Source organism: Rhincodon typus, chromosome 5 (genome assembly GCF_021869965.1).
Source record: "Rhincodon typus isolate 14 chromosome 5, sRhiTyp1.1, whole genome shotgun sequence".
Classification (NCBI taxonomy): Eukaryota; Metazoa; Chordata; class Chondrichthyes; order Orectolobiformes; family Rhincodontidae; genus Rhincodon; species Rhincodon typus.
This window is the reverse complement of record NC_063336.1, coordinates 16,444,915-16,460,764: the sequence shown is the minus strand read 5'-3', so window position 1 is coordinate 16,460,764 and position 15,850 is coordinate 16,444,915. Positions and strand designations below refer to the sequence as shown.

At 41.5% G+C, this 15,850-nt stretch overlaps 1 protein-coding gene across 1 annotated transcript in view; it reads right to left on the bottom strand.

Annotated features, from left to right (window-relative positions):
• Positions 1–15,850, bottom strand: part of anapc1 (anaphase promoting complex subunit 1) — a 199,978-nt gene that overhangs the window by 18,441 nt on the left and 165,687 nt on the right. Inside the window, 5 exon segments of the mRNA XM_048596681.1 lie at positions 9,050–9,245; positions 10,914–11,009; positions 14,492–14,575; positions 14,725–14,863; positions 14,976–15,043. Coding sequence (XP_048452638.1) covers positions 9,050–9,245; positions 10,914–11,009; positions 14,492–14,575; positions 14,725–14,863; positions 14,976–15,043 — 583 coding nt within the window.

The window sequence follows — 15,850 nt, the reverse complement described above, 5'->3', positions numbered from 1 at the left end:
TATGATGCTGCTTGGCCTGCTGTGTTCATCCAGCCCTGCACCTTGTTCTCTCGTCTCGCTCCTTTTTTCACAATTATCTTATGCCCCCTGGTTATTGACTTTTGTCCCAGTGCAAAGCTTCTCTTTACTATATCAAAACCATTCATGATTTTGAACACTTCTCAAATTTCCTCTTCACCTTGTTGATAATTTTCGACATTACCATGTTGAAAACACTTCAGAAAGAACTTGAAAAAGGTGCAAAACACTTTCGGCTGTCCATTAGTCATGAAAGGCACTGCATAAATGCAAGTCTTCCTTTTTCTCTCTGCTCCAAGGAGAATCTGCAACTTCTTTACTCTTCCCAAGTAACTGAAGCCCCTCATCTTTGGTAGTGTCCAGTCCATTTTTGTACCCTTGCTGAGGACTGAAGTCACAGGATCACAGAATTGTTACACTCACAAGGATGCCCACTCAGCACATCATGTTTATACTATCTGCAAATTAATTTGATGCCCATCTCCTGCCTTTTTTCTGTAACCCAGCAGACCGTATCTATTTAAATGACTATCTAATGCCCTCTTGAATGTCTCAATCAATCTGCATTCACGACATTTCCAGGCAGTGCATTACAAACCCTAACCACACACTGTGTGAAGAAGTTTTTTTTTAATTAAGTCACTGTATAAGGTGTTGTGCCCAGAATGAGAGTAGAATAATAAACAATATAAAGTCGATAAATGCTTCAGCATGAACAGAGATAGGAAAAGGGCAGATTAAAGGTCTGTTAGAGGCAGAAATAGGTGAAATTATATTGGGCTTTAGGGAAATGGCAGAGACAAACAAAGAACAAAGAACAAAGAACAAAGAAAATTACAGCACTCGAACAGGCCCTTCGGCCCTCCAAGCCTGCGCCAATCCAGATCCTCTATCTAAACCTGTCACCTATTTTCCAAGGATCTGCATCCCTCTGCTCCCTGCCCATTCATGTATCTGTCTAGATGCATCTTAAATGACGCTATCGTGCCCGCCTCTACCACCTCCGCTGGCAATGCGTTCCAGGCACCCACCACCCTCTGCGGAAAGAACTTTCCACGCATATCTCCCTTAAACTTTTCCCCTCTCACCTTGAAATCGTGACCCCTAGTAATTGAGTCCCCCACTCTGGGAAAAAGCATCTTGCTATCCACCCTGTCGATACCTCTCACGATTTTGTAGACCTCAATCAGAACCCCCTCAACCTCCGTCTTTCTCATGTAAATAATCCTAATCTACTCAACCTCTATTCATAGCTAGCGCCCTCCATACCAGGCAACATCCTGGTGAACCTCCTCTGCACCCTCTCCAAAGCATCCACATCCTTTTGGTAATGTGGCGACCAGAACTGTACGCAGTATTCCAAATGAGGTCGAACCAAAGTCCTATACAACTGTAACATGACCCGCCAACCCTTGTACTCAATACCCCGTCCGATGAAAGAAAGCATGCCGTATGCCTTCTTGACCACTCTATCGACCTGCGTCGCCACCTTCAGGGTACAATGGATCTGAACACCCAGATCTCTCTGTGTATCAATTTTCCCCAGGGCTTTTCCATTTACCGTATAGTTCGCTCTTGAATTGGATCTTCCAAAATGCATCACCTCGCATTTGCCTGGATTAAACTCCATCTGCCATTTCTCCGCCCAACTGTCCAATCTATCTATATTCTGCTGCATTCTCCAACAGTCCCCTTCACTATCTGCTACTCCACCAATCTTAGTGTCATCTGCAAACTTGCTAATCAAACCATCTATACCTTCCTCCAGATCATTTATGTATATCACAAACAACAGTGGTCCCAACACGGATCCCTGTGGAACACCACTGGTCACAGTTCTCCATTTTGAGAAACTCCCTTCCACTACAACTCTCTGTCTCCTGTTGCCCAGGCAGTTCTCTATCCATCTAGCTAGTACACCTTGGACCCCATGCGACTTCACTTTCTCCATCAGCCTGCCATGGGAAACCTTATCAAACGCCTTACTGAAGTCCATGTACATGACATCCACAGCCCTTCCCTCATCTATCAACTTTGTCACTTCCTCAAAGAATTCTATCAAGTTGGTAAGACATGACCTTCCCTGCACAAAACCATGCTGCCTATCACTAATAAGCCCATTTTCTTTCAAATGTAAATAGATCCTATCCCTCAGTATCTTCTCCAGCAGCTTCCCTGCCACTGACGTCAGGCTCACCGGTCTATAATTACCTGGATTATCCTTGCTACCCTTCTTAAAATAGGGGACAACATTAGCAATTCTCCAGTCCTCCGGGTCCTCACCCGTGCTCAAGGATGCTGCAAAGATATCTGTTAAGGTCCCAGCTATTTCCTCTCTCGCTTCCCTCAGTAACCTGGGATAGATCTCATCTGGACCTGGGGACTTGTCCACCCTAATGCCTTTTAGAATACCCAGCACTTCCCCCCTCCTTCGGCCGACTTGACCTAGAGTAATCAAACATCTATCCCTAACCTCAACGTCCGTCATGTCCCTCTCCTCGGTGAATACCGACGAAAAGTACTCATTAAGAATCTCACTCATTTTCTCTGACTCCTCGCATAACTTCCCTCCTTTGTCCTTGAGTGGGCCAACCCTTTCTCTAGTTACCCTCTTGCTCCTTATGTATGAATGAAAGGCTTTGGGATTTTCCTTAACTCTGTTTGCTAAAAATATTTCATGACCCCTTTTAGCCCTCTTAATTCCTTGTTTAAGATTGGTTCTACTTTCCTGATATTCTTCCAAAGCTTCGTCTGTTTTCAGTCACCTAGACCTTATGTATGCTTCCTTTTTCCTCTTTGCTAGTCTCACAATTTCACCTGACATCCATGGTTCCCTAATCTTGCCCTTTCTATCCCTCATTTTCACAGGGACATGTCTGTCCTGCACTGTAATCAACCTCTCTTTAAAAGCCTCCCACATATCAAATGTGGATTTACCCTCAAACAGCTGCTCCCAATCCACATTCCCCAGCTCCCCCCGAATTTTGCTATAGTTGGCCTTCCCCGTATTTCGCACTCTTCCTTTAGGACCACTCTCATCTTTGTCCATCAGTATTCTAAAACTTATGGAATCGTGATCACTATTCCCAAAGTAATTCCCTACTGAAACTTCAACCACCTGGCCAGGCTCATTCCCAACACCAGGTCCAGTATAGCCCCTTCCTGAGTTGGACTATTTACATACTGCTCTAGAAAACCCTCCTGGATGCTCCTTACAAATTCTGCTCCATCTAAACCCCTAACACTAAGTGAATCCCAGTCAATGTTGGGAAAATTAAAATCTCCCATCACCACCACCCTGTTGCTCCTGCATCTTTCCATAATCTGTCTACATATTTGTACCTCTATCTCACGCTCGCTGTTGGGAGGCCTGTAGTACAGCCCCAACATTGTTACCGCACCCTTCCTATTTCTGAGCTCTACCCATATTGCCTCACTGCTCGAGTCCTCCATAGTGCTCTCCTTCAGCACAGCTGAATAAATAATAAATACGTTATTAGCTGCCTCACTCAACAGAAGTCACAAAAGCACTCTGAAAATAAGAGGGAACCAATTATCTTGTGAGACTTAGTGACTTTCAGAAGGAATTAGTATAAGAAATGATACTGCATACAATAATGGGCCTATGTGGCAATAAATTCCCTGGCTCTGACAATATGCAGCTCTGGGTTTTTGAAAGCAGTAGCTGCAGAGACAGTGGATGCATTGGTTTTGATTTTTCTTAGATTCTATAACAATTTCCAAGGATTGGAACATAACCCACTATTTAAGAAAGGAGGAAGAGAGCAAAAGGGAAACCACAGTTCAATTAACGTAACATCAGAAGTAGACAAAATAACAGAATCTATGATTAGTTCAGGACCCAAGAAAATCACATGATTAAGCAGAGTCTATGTGGATTTATGGGTGGCAGGCTGGGTTCAATAGATCTATTACAACGCTCTGCACTTGCATTGTGATAAGATGGATTTGGGAAAACAAGACGTAGCGCATTTTGATTTTCATAAAGCATTTGATAAGGTGCCATAGGAGAGGTTACTGCAAACACTAGGATTGGTAGGTAATAGTGTATATATGTATTGAAGATTCATCAATGGACAGAAAACAGAGTTGGAATAAGCAGGACATTTTCAGGTTTGCAGGCTGTGACTGTTTGGGTAGGGAAGGAATCAGTGCTTGGGCCTCAGCTGTTTCCAATCTATGACAATAATCAATGAGGGAACTGAGTGTAAAATATACAACCTGCTGATGATACAAAGTTCAAGGGCAAAGTAAACAGTGAACAGGATGCAAAAAGACTGCAAGGGAGAATGAAGAGACAAAGACATGATTGATGGAATGCATCATGTACAATGGCATCATGACATCTAGATGTTTATCATTAAACTAATCTAACTTTAAGCAAATACAGAAGACTAAAATAAAACATCTGCTACAAATCACTTCCCTATGTAGCTACTAGCTCTAAATGGAAGGCAGAGAGACATGCCCAGGGGTGTAAAGATATAAAGATGTAAAGGTGTAAAGATTTTTCAAACACCAGGAGTTTGCAAGCAGACAATGCTGGTGGGAGAATTCGAGCTTCAGAGAGAAAGAATTTTGATAGAAGGATGAACTTCCTCGGTGTGGCATACAATTGGCTCAACCTTTGATTCTTCAAAATTAATAGAGCACCATTTTGAGCTTTGAACCGTATCAAGATGCCCGGTTACAAAGAGCTAGAGGGATACCGACCGGTTGAAGAAATGTCAGGCAGTGTGAAAGTTTCAAAATCAAAGAAACTAGTGAAGAAGAAGGAACCTATCTCCATCCCAAATATAAAAACCTGCTGGTCTTTGCGTATCAGAAAACACCATTTAGAAAAGCTATTGTAGCTGCTCAATCTATTGCTTCAGCAACAGACCCAAATGGGAGACAACAATGAAGCAGTGAGACTTGCTTCTTTGAACTATTCTGTTATCTTATCTACACTTGTTTTAATCATGGCATCTGCAATTTCTTGTTAAGTTTAAGTTTATCACCAAGGAACCTTCAGTAATAGTTTACAATAAACTAACCTTTTAACTTATGTAAACCAAAGTTTGTTTACTGCCGGCCTTTAATTTGAGTCATTTCAAATTAAAAAGGGAACTAGATAAACTATATTAATCTACAGTTCACAAACCACGCCTGGTGCTCGTGACAAATACAATGGGATGAACAGTGAAGTTATCCACTTTGGCAAGAAAAATAAAAACAAAGCAGAATATTTCTTGCATGGTGAGACAGGGAAATGCTTACATTCAGATGAATAAGCCTGTTCTTGCTCACGGATCACAGAAAATTAATATGCAGGTATAGCATCAAGCTGTAGAAAGGCCAATGGTATGTTTGCCATTACTACAAAGGGTTGGGAGTGCAAGAATAAAGAAGTGTTATTTCAATTACAGGGCATTACTATGTGAGATTTGGAGACCTATTTGCAGTTTTGGTCTCCTGACCAAAGGAAGGAAAGACAGACTTGCTGTAGGGGGACTGCAGTGAAGGTTCATCACACTGGCTCTTGGAATGAGGAAACTGCCCAATGAGGAGAGAATGAGCAAATTAAGCTTCTATCCCCTGGAGTTCAAAAGAGTAAGACATTATGTGAATCAAACAAATAAAATTGTTAACAGGCTTGACAGGGTAAACACTGAGAAAATGTTTCCCCTCACTGGGGAATGAACGTAAAACACAAGGTCACAGTCTCACAATAAAGGTTCGGCCATTCCGGACCAAGAGGAGGAGAGTTCCTCACCTGACTTGGAATTAGATCGCCGTTCCTTCATTGTTGCTGGATCAAAATCCTGGAATTCCTTCCCAAGTGGCAGTGTGGGTCAACCCACAGCAGGTGGTCTGCAGCTGTTCAAGAAGCCAGCTCACCACCACCTTCTCAAGGGCAACTAGGGACGGGCAACAAATACTGGCCCAGTCAGCGACCCCCACATCCGACAACTGAATTTAAAAAATTCTCTTCAAAGGCTGCAAATTCTTATTTAAGGTAACGATTTTTAAGTACTAAACAAATTAAAGGTAATACAGGAAGGTGGATTTGAGATAGATCAGTCATGATCTTATTGAATGGGCAGTGGACCAGAAAAGCAAAATGGCCTACTTGTAATTTATATCTTATGCTTTTACTTGAAAGCAATACTCCACTGGGGCTTAACAATTGATTTATAAACATTAACTTAATTTTCTTGCTGTTACACTCAATGCCTCTGCTAGTTAAGCCAAGCATCTTGCATGTGATTTTTAAAACATTCTTCTCAATTTGCCCATAGCCCAGGGAACAACCTTGCAAATTGTAGCATAACCCTTGTCACTATGCTGAAAAATTTAGCAGATAATTTAGCAGAGAAAGGATTTTGAAAAGTGACACCCTCCAGTTTTTAATTGGACTGCAATCTGTTGAGAGAAACTAAGCATCTTAAAAGTCAAAGCAAAATCCTGTGGATGGTGAAAGGAAGTCTGAGATGAAAACTGAAAGCACTGCAAATACTCAGCAGGTTGGACAGCACTCATGAAGAGAGAAAAAGTTAATGTTTTGAGTTGAATATAGCATCTTCAAAACTGCAGACTACCTTTTAAATCAAGGGATTTTATTCTCAATAGGGAGATATGACCTTTGACTGAGGACTTTGGGAATAATGATTAGGAAAAGACACTTGACATGTGTCCATATTATAGAGGACGTGGTGCTGGATGTCTTAAAACACTAAGGCAATTAAATCTCTAGGACCTGGTCAGGTGTACCCGAGAACTCTGTGGGAACCTAGGGAAGTGATTTCTGGGCCCCTTGCTGAGATATTTGTATAATTGATAGCTACGTAAGGTGCCGGACCTCTGGAGGTTGGCTAATAATGACGCGATTATTTAAGAAAGGTGGTAAGGAAATGTCAGGGAACTTAGACAAGTGAGCCTGTTGTCAGTGGTGGGTAAGCTGTTGGAGGGAATACTGAGGGACAGGATATACATGTTTTTGGGAAGGCAATGACTGATTCAGGATAATCAACATGGCTTTGAGCGTGGGAAATCATGTGTCACTAACTTGATTGAGTTTTTTTGAAGAAGTGAGCAAGAAGACCGATGAAGGCAGAGTGGTGGATGTTGTCTATATGGAATTCAGCAAGACGTTCGACAAGGTTCCGCATGGCAGATTGGTTAGTAAGGTTAGATCACATGGAACACAGGGAGAGCTAGCCATCTGGATATAAAATTGCCTCGAAGGTAGGAGACAGAGGGTGATCGTGCAGGGTTGTTTTTTGGATTGGAGGTCTGTGACCAGCAGTGTGCCGCAAGGATTGGTGCTGGGTCCACTGCTTTTTGCAATTGATATAAATGATTTGGATGCAAATAATAGGAGTTACGGTTAAGAGGTTTGCAGATGACACCAAAAATGGTGGTGTAGTGGACAGCAAATAAAGTTATCTCAGAGACAATGGAACCTTGATCCAATGGGCTGATGGGTCGAGGAGTGGCAGAGAGAGTTTAATTTAGATAAATGTGAGGCACTGCCTTTTGTTCAAGCAAATCAGGGCAGGACTTATACACTTAATGGTAAGGTCTTGGGGAGTGTTGCTGAACCAAGAGACCTTGGGGTGCAGGTTCATAGTTCATTGAAAGTAGATTCGCAGGTAGACAGGACAGTGAAGAAGGTGTTTTGTACACTTGCCTTTATGGTCAATGCATTGAGTATAGGAGCTGGAATGACATACCGCAGCTGTACAGGATTCTGGTTAGGTCACTTTTGGAAAACTGCACTCAATTCTGGTCTCCATTCTATAGAAGGACGTTGTGAAACTTGAAAGGGTTCAGAAAAGATTTACAAGGATGTTGCCAGGGTTCGAGGGTTTGAGTTATAGGGAGAAGGTGAATAGGCTGAGGACATTTTTCCTGGAGCATTGGAGGCTGAGGGGAGACCTTATAGACGTTTATAAAATCATGAGCGGCATGGATAGGGTGAATAGCCAAGGTCTTTTCTCCAGGGTAGGTGAGTCCAAAACTAGGGGGCATAGATTTAAGGTGAGAGGGGAAATATTTAATGGGGCCTAAGGGACAAACTTTTTCACAGAGGGTGGCACATGTATGGAATGAGCTGCTAGAGGAAGTGGTGGAGGCTGGTACAACTACAATATTTAAAAGGCATCTGGATGGGTATACGAATCGGAAGGATTTAGAGGGATATGGGCCAAATGCTTGCGAATAGGACTTAATCAGTTTAGATTATCTGGCTGGCATGGACAAGTTTGACCAAAGGGTCTGTTTCCACGCTGTACATCTCTTTGACTCTATAAAAAGAGGATCAAAAAATGGTTCCTATCCTACCACCTCAACCTAAGTCTTTTGGAGCCAATTATTGCATGCCTGCATTCAACTTGCTCAGTATCAAGTTGAGGCAATTAACATCACTGCCTGGCCAGTGCTATCCCAAAACAACCAAACAGCAGTCTGTAAGAATGTGTCCTTCTATCACCTACAAGATACACCAAAACTACTTGCCAAATTTGACAGTACATTCCATACCACATCTATCATCTTAAAGAACAAGGGCAGTAGACACATGGGAACACCAATTGTAAGCTCCACATCAACCTGACTTGCAATTATATTGCTGTTTCTTCACTGCCACAAAATCCTGGAACTTCCTCCCTTAGGGCAATATGGGTGTACACGTTATTCACAGGCTTCAGCGGTTTAAGAAACTTACAACCATCCTCTCAAAGTCAGTTACAGATAGTCAATAAATTATGGCCTTCTCAGCAATGCTCAAAACCCAAGAACAAATGAAACCAAGTACCAGCCGCATAAATAGATCATCAATTTCTTTCTTATACAGAACAATAATACCTCCCTTCTATCCAATTTTCTTTCAAAACTGAGATCCATGGCACTATTTTCATTTTCTTTTTTTAGTTGAAGTTCAACTCTAAAATCACGTGCCCCCGAAACCAAATGGCTGAGAGGTTATTAATATGCAAAAACCAAAAACCAAAATGCAGCAAGTGTTTACCATGTAGCCATTGATCCAGAGTTTTGTCTAACATGCTTTTCATGGCCAGAAGAAACTCGGAGTTGATGAGGAGTGCACTGGTGCTGTTTTTGAACTTATCCTGGAGACAGACAGAGTTGTAGAACTGCTGCACTAATTTGATCTGGCAAAGCTCAAAGGTTTCAGTCATCTCCTTCCGTTCTAACCTTCTCACAGCCTGAAACAAGAAAAGTAAACAGTACCAAACTGTTTAGTCTTTTTTGCTCCGAGTTGGATGACAATGCAATACAAATTTTTAAATTTTATTTGGAGATATGTTTCTAAATATTTACTTGGGAAAATGCAGTTAAGCTTATTGTTAAATATTTTAGTGACTGAACATCTTTTCTTCCATCTGGACTGCACTTTAAAATTTGTATGTTTCATGTGGTGCAAACAAAACCATTGCAAATGTGCGACAGACACTGGGATAGCCCCATTCTTAACTGCATTTATTATGTGAGTGCCTTTGGAGTCCCAGCAGAAAGACTGCAGGAATATCTGCTCAAAGTCACTTCCCAGAGACATCTCTGCAATGGCCACTAGCTGAAAAGAGAGTTTGAGTTATAAGTGGCATTCAGATTAAATCTGGATCACTACTGTTCTAAAGCTACATATGGCAGACTGCGTGCTCTGCAGATCCAATGCACTGAGACATTGGAAAGTAGCCGCTGGAATCATGGCTGAAATCTTGTAAGGTTGCGGTACATTGTGGGAAACACTCAGTAGAAGCTGAGCACCAAAAAGTGGGAGAGGTTCTCTCCTGCAGGAACTGGTTACATATTCAACTTAATGTAAGGACAGGCACATTGTGGAGGAAACAGAAGAAATGGGAGAACAAGTTCAAAAGATTATCACTGAAAGGTATGGGTAAACAGCAATCTATTGGCTAATATTCATAAATTCCAGAAATTCCAAATAAGCCACAAGATGATCAATACAATGTAGGATCTTTCAATCATCAAGGCAGTCTGCGCAAGTGCTAAAAAGACAACGATAAACTCGCAAAAGGCAATGCCGGGGGTGACTGTGTGTTAGCAACTCCTCTGGTATGGACATCTCATGCATCCGAACCTGATCCTACCAAAGTAATCATCACCAATATGGAAGAGACCTTTTCATAGACCTAGAACAACACTGGTTGACAACATAAAAGTGATCCTTAACAGCATGAGTCTTAACACAAAGGCACAAGACGGCCCTGTTCCCTAAAGGTTGGAAGAAATTGATCAGGGTAACATCTTCAGTTGGATAAATCCCAGAGGACACTGCCAGTACTTTGGCCACACAATAGTGCAGGGTTTGGGCATCCCATTATATGAAGTAGATTAGACCATAATAAGAACACACAGCACAGAAACAACAGGAGAGATTTGATATTCTGGGACTGATTTTACTTGATCAGACATAGCCCAAGAATTTTTGATTTGGACAGTTAGCAAAAACTACTGCGTACTAGGGTAGTCATTGACAAGGGGTTGACCAATTTAAAATGCTCATCAAATGATTGCGGAAAGACACAGAGTATGAAATGGTCTAGCAAGGACTATCTGAAGCAATCGGATTGTTGAAGTAAATAGTGAATAAATGCACAAGTAGTTACAAGTAGAAGAGCTATGTGGACAGCACAGGACAGAGAGAAAGAAATGGTACAAAGTGAAGAGTTGAGAAACTTTTAAGTTTTATTAACTTGATGGTTCCAAGTAAAACAAGCAGGAAACCTGGGAACTGGGTTTCATGCTGGTCTCTTCATGTGAACATAGCATAAATCATGGAGAAGTGGTTGGAACAGAAAGGGAACAAAATGGTAAACAGATCCAAAGAGACCATAAAAAGCCCATTTTACCTGATCAATGGCCATATACGTAGGGAGCATTTCTGGCTTCTCTTGAGTAACGCATTCATATAGGATGGATGACAGCAAGTCTAGTATGTCCTGTTTCTGAAGATAGAACAGTTTTCTTCATGAAAACAAAATTATGTAAATAATGACAAAAGGTACATTGTAACAAGCAGCAATAAACTACATTTCTGTATTAATCATTCAAAGCAGATAATTCACTTTGACATTCATTCAGATTGAGTCATTCAGTTAACTTTAATAGAAATTTAAAACACAAGTAAAATCTAATGCATTCAGAGAAAGAAGACTTGATGTTTAAACCCAAGTTAAATGTCAAAAGTATACTTGTGCATTTTTTCAATCTGTGACATTACAAAGGTGACTGGGCAGTAGTTGGAGTTGGCTGCAGGCCTCAGGCAGTGAGTACAGGATCACCACTCTAATATGGTAAATCTGCGTCCGTACTCATTTCCAAGTTTCCAGAAAGTTACACAGAATTCAAGAGCTTCTGGCAGCAAAATTGCCAACTTCAAAGGAGAATGGAAGCAAAATCGAAGCCAAATGATGCCTTTCACTTCCCTCTACGGAAAACAGAAGTGGTGGAACATCAAATGGCAGAGGCGAAAGGTTCCCAGTCTGGTAAGTACCTGAAACTTTTACCTCATTAATGCTGCCTCATCCAACTATTACACAGTGCCTTTGTGCCATTGTAAGTTACAATTACCACTACTCATTTAAGTACAGCTCAGGGAGGAGCAGAACTACCAGTCAGATAGTCCCAACTTCTATTCTCATTCCTTTGTGTGGAGATAACTGAGATCAGTTGGAGTGCGTTGGCGTCAGCACCCTGCATTGGGTGGGGAACAAGGAAGCAGTGTCCGACAGAGAAAAACTCTCCTCAGTCTGCACTCCCTTATCAGCATCTGTAAGATTTGACGTGCGAACACTGAGCGTTGGGAGGGCTTGGTTCTTGTGAACAATCGGTTTTTATGCCTTTACATCAAGTTGCACTTGTGAACAGCGCCTGGAGATACCAGGAGAGTCTGAGCTGCCTGTGGAATCATATGCCAGCAAGCAGTTAACACCTTCGGGAGAAGGAGGTGGGGACAAAAACTGGCGAACATTAAGGCAAAACAGAATCAACGGAGGAATACAAAAACCAGCACTGCTCAGATGCTGCAATCTTAAAATCAAAACTGGAAAAATTCCAAATACTCAAGGAAGTCAGGCAAAATTTGTAGAGATAAAAATGGAGCTAACCCGCAGGGAGGGTGTTCGCATAGTAATAATGTTATCTGACTTGTAATCCAGGGGCCCAGTCTAATGCAGGTCGAGGAATTTAAATTCAATTAATAAACTGAAATTACAAACTGATTTCAGTAATGGTGACCAGGACAATGATCATCAATTGATGTAAACATCCATCTAGTTCACTAATGTCCCTTAGGGAAGGAAATCTACTGCCCTTACCTGCTCTGGCCTACACGTGGCACTAGACCCACAGAAATGTGAATGACTCTTAATTGCTCTCTGAAATGGCCGAGTAAGCCGATTAGGAATGGCAACAAATGCCGGCCTTGCAGGGACACCTCCACGTCATCAAAGAAAAAAAAAACAAAATCAGGTCTATGATCCTTCATCAGCTCTGATCAGACTGGGAATCACTGTACTCTAGTAAGAGGCTGAGAATCATACTGTATGCCAGTAACAGACTGAGAAATATACTGTACACCAGTAACAGACTGAATGAATCATACTGTATTGCAGCAACAGACTGAGAATCAAACTGCATTCTAGTAACAAAGATTCATATCATACTGCAGTAACAGACTAAGAAAATCATACTGTACTGAAGACAGATTATAGGAGTCATATTGTATCGCAGTAACAGGCTGAGAGAATCATATTGTATTGCAGTAACAGATTGTGAGAATTACGCTGTACTCTAGTTACAGAGCAGATTTAGTGCAGATGATGTGGTGGAAAGCCACTTGGAGCTCCACATTGCCTCTTGCTAAGTCCCTTCATCGGGCACCCTCTACCTTTGAACAAGAAGCCACCCCAGGGAACCACAAGGCTCATCGTGTCCATTGCATGGCGAACCACCCTCGGAACAGAGTTCATATCAGGGTCAGATGCCTAGAACGGGCATTAAATCCCACCTGTTGGGGTGGGGGTGGGAAGGTGGAGGGAGACCACTTGGTTTATTAACTCTTTTGCCACAGGGGAGGCACACGATTCCATCCTGAAAATCATGTTACATACCAGTAACCAACTGTGAGAACAACACTGTACTGCAGTGACATGCTCAGAAACACCCAAAGAAAACTGCCCCACATTAAACACCAGGTTAAGCAGAGGATGATAAATAAGATGCATAAGCATCACCAAATAATTGTGGATTTGGAAAATCATTCCAATTCATTTCCCAGACTACAAATATAGAACACAGAACTGTAGAGCCAAACATGACACCGAATGAAACTAATCCCTTATGCTTGTCCTCGGTCCATATCCTTCCATTCCTTGCATATTCATGTGCTAATCTAAAAGTCCCTTAAATGGTCCTATTGTATCTGCCTCCACTACCAGCCCTGGCAGCGTGTTCCACACTCCTACCACTCTGTGTAGAAAACTTGCCTCTCTCACCTCCTTTGAGCTTTTCCCCTTTCACCTTAAATGCATGTCCCAAAGCTTAAGACATTTCAACTCTGAGAAAAAGATGCTGTCTGTCAACCCTGTCTGTGCATCTCAATTTTACACAATTCTATCAAGTTTGCCCTCAGCCTCTGCCACTCCAGAGAAAACAACCTGAGTTTTTCTAGCCTCTCCTTATAGCTCATGCCCTCTAATCCAGGCAGCATCCTGATAAACCTCTTCTGCACCCTCTCCAAAGCCTCCACATTCTTCCTGTAATGCAGTGACCAGAACTGAATGCAGTACTCTAAGTGTGGCTTAACCAAAGTCTTATAAAGCTGCAACATGGCATCCTGACTTTTGTACTCAGTTCCCTGACAATTAAAGGCAAGCATACCATACGAATTCATTCACCACCCTATCTACTTGCATGGCCACTTTCAGGGAGCTACGGACTTGAACTTCAAGATCCTTTTATACATCAATGCTGTTCAGGGTCCTCCCATTATCTGTATACTTTTTAAAAAACTTACCATAATCCCATCAAATTGTTTAGTAAATGATTGAGTGTTTCAGGTCCAATTCACTCATGATCACTCTCATGCCAGTGATTTTTGTTTTGCATTTGCAATCAACTATATTCTTGAACAAGGCAACTTCAGACAAATAACTGACTATTTCCAACACTAACTACCAAACAGATTTTGGCTGAATTGGCTAAACACATACTGATCCGCATCACAATGAAGTGCAACAGCTAAGCATTTTGCTGATTATAGCTTAAACGCAAATATTCTACACTATGGTAGGAAATAAGAGTTGGGAGCAAAAAAAATGGGTAGACTTCATAACAGATCCAGGATTACACAGCCTGATAAGGAAGAAATATATGTACAAGAATTATGATTATATAAGCTATTACTAATGCGAAAAGAAACACTTACCCCTTCTTTCTTAGATTGTTTGCAGAAGTACTCTGCAAACGATAGCAAAGCTGGGTCAGAAGTAAAAGCTGAAACAGCTTCAGGCTGCAAGAAAAGCAGTGAGGTTTTAAAATCTAACTCATACAATGGAATCAAAAAATAAATGAACCACTGCCCATTTTTGTCTTAAGCTAAGATACAAGCCATTTCTTAGAATCAATGGGTCAGAAGGGAGCAGTCTTTTTAGGTTCTACCTTGATAGAAAGGAACTCGGGATTTCTGTGAGTGAATGTCTGAGCTAAAAGACTGCGAAATCCTTTGGGATCTTCAGTGTAAGAGAGATGTCCTGCTCGGAGCTTGACATAAAGAAAACCATCTTTTGACAGAATTGATCTGAAAGAAAGAGTCCATAAGAAGTGGATGATAATAAATTACCTGATGACAGTATTCATGTATAGCTGCATTCAACAAATGGACAAGGGAATTGTTTTACAAAGATACTCACTGCAAACTTGTGAGTCCTTTAGAGAGATCCATCATTATCTCCCAATACTTAGGACCTTTTACTTTGATCTGGAAAGAATGAAAAAGCTGTAATCTGTATGGTACCTTAGAGAGGTTGTTCGTCTCTCATAACTTAGAAATAATTATTTAATGGTTGGATTATGATTTGATATTATGCCACTTAGGAAATTTCCAAACTAGCAACATGTGGAATGAATTACCCAATAAAAGGTAGTCAAGCAATCTGCCATGAGTAGAACTAAATCATAAAGTCTGTTTTACCAATAAGATGCATGTTTATAACAAAAAGAATATGTGAACTATGTTAATTTGTCTCTAGTTTTGCTGTCCCCATCTTCAAAATTGTAGCACAATACAGTCTGCTCGATAATGAAGCTCAAAATGTTTTTAAAAATATCTAATTTGTCATGTTGAATGACAAACCAATATAATTGGGAAATGAATGTAGAAAGACTATTTTGCCAGTATTATTGTTAGCCGTACACATCAATTGTATGTTTAATCCACAATAACAGTCACCACAAATGTAGGAGCAGGTTGTAATGCTGCAAACTATATTACTTTAGAGACAACAAGGTGCAGAGCTGGATGAACACAGCAGGCCAAGCAGCATCATAGGAGCAGAAAGGCTGACGTTTCGGGCCTAGACCCTTCATCAGAAAAGGGGGAGGGGAAGGGGGTTCTGAAATAAATAGGGAGAGAGTGGGAGGCGGATAGAAGATGGATAGAGGAGAGGATAGGTGGAGAGGAAACAGACAGGTCGAAGAGGTGGGGATGGAGCCAGTAAAGGTGAGTGTAGGTGGGGAGTTAGGGAGGGGATAGGTCAGTCCAGGGAGGACGGACAGGTCAAGGGGG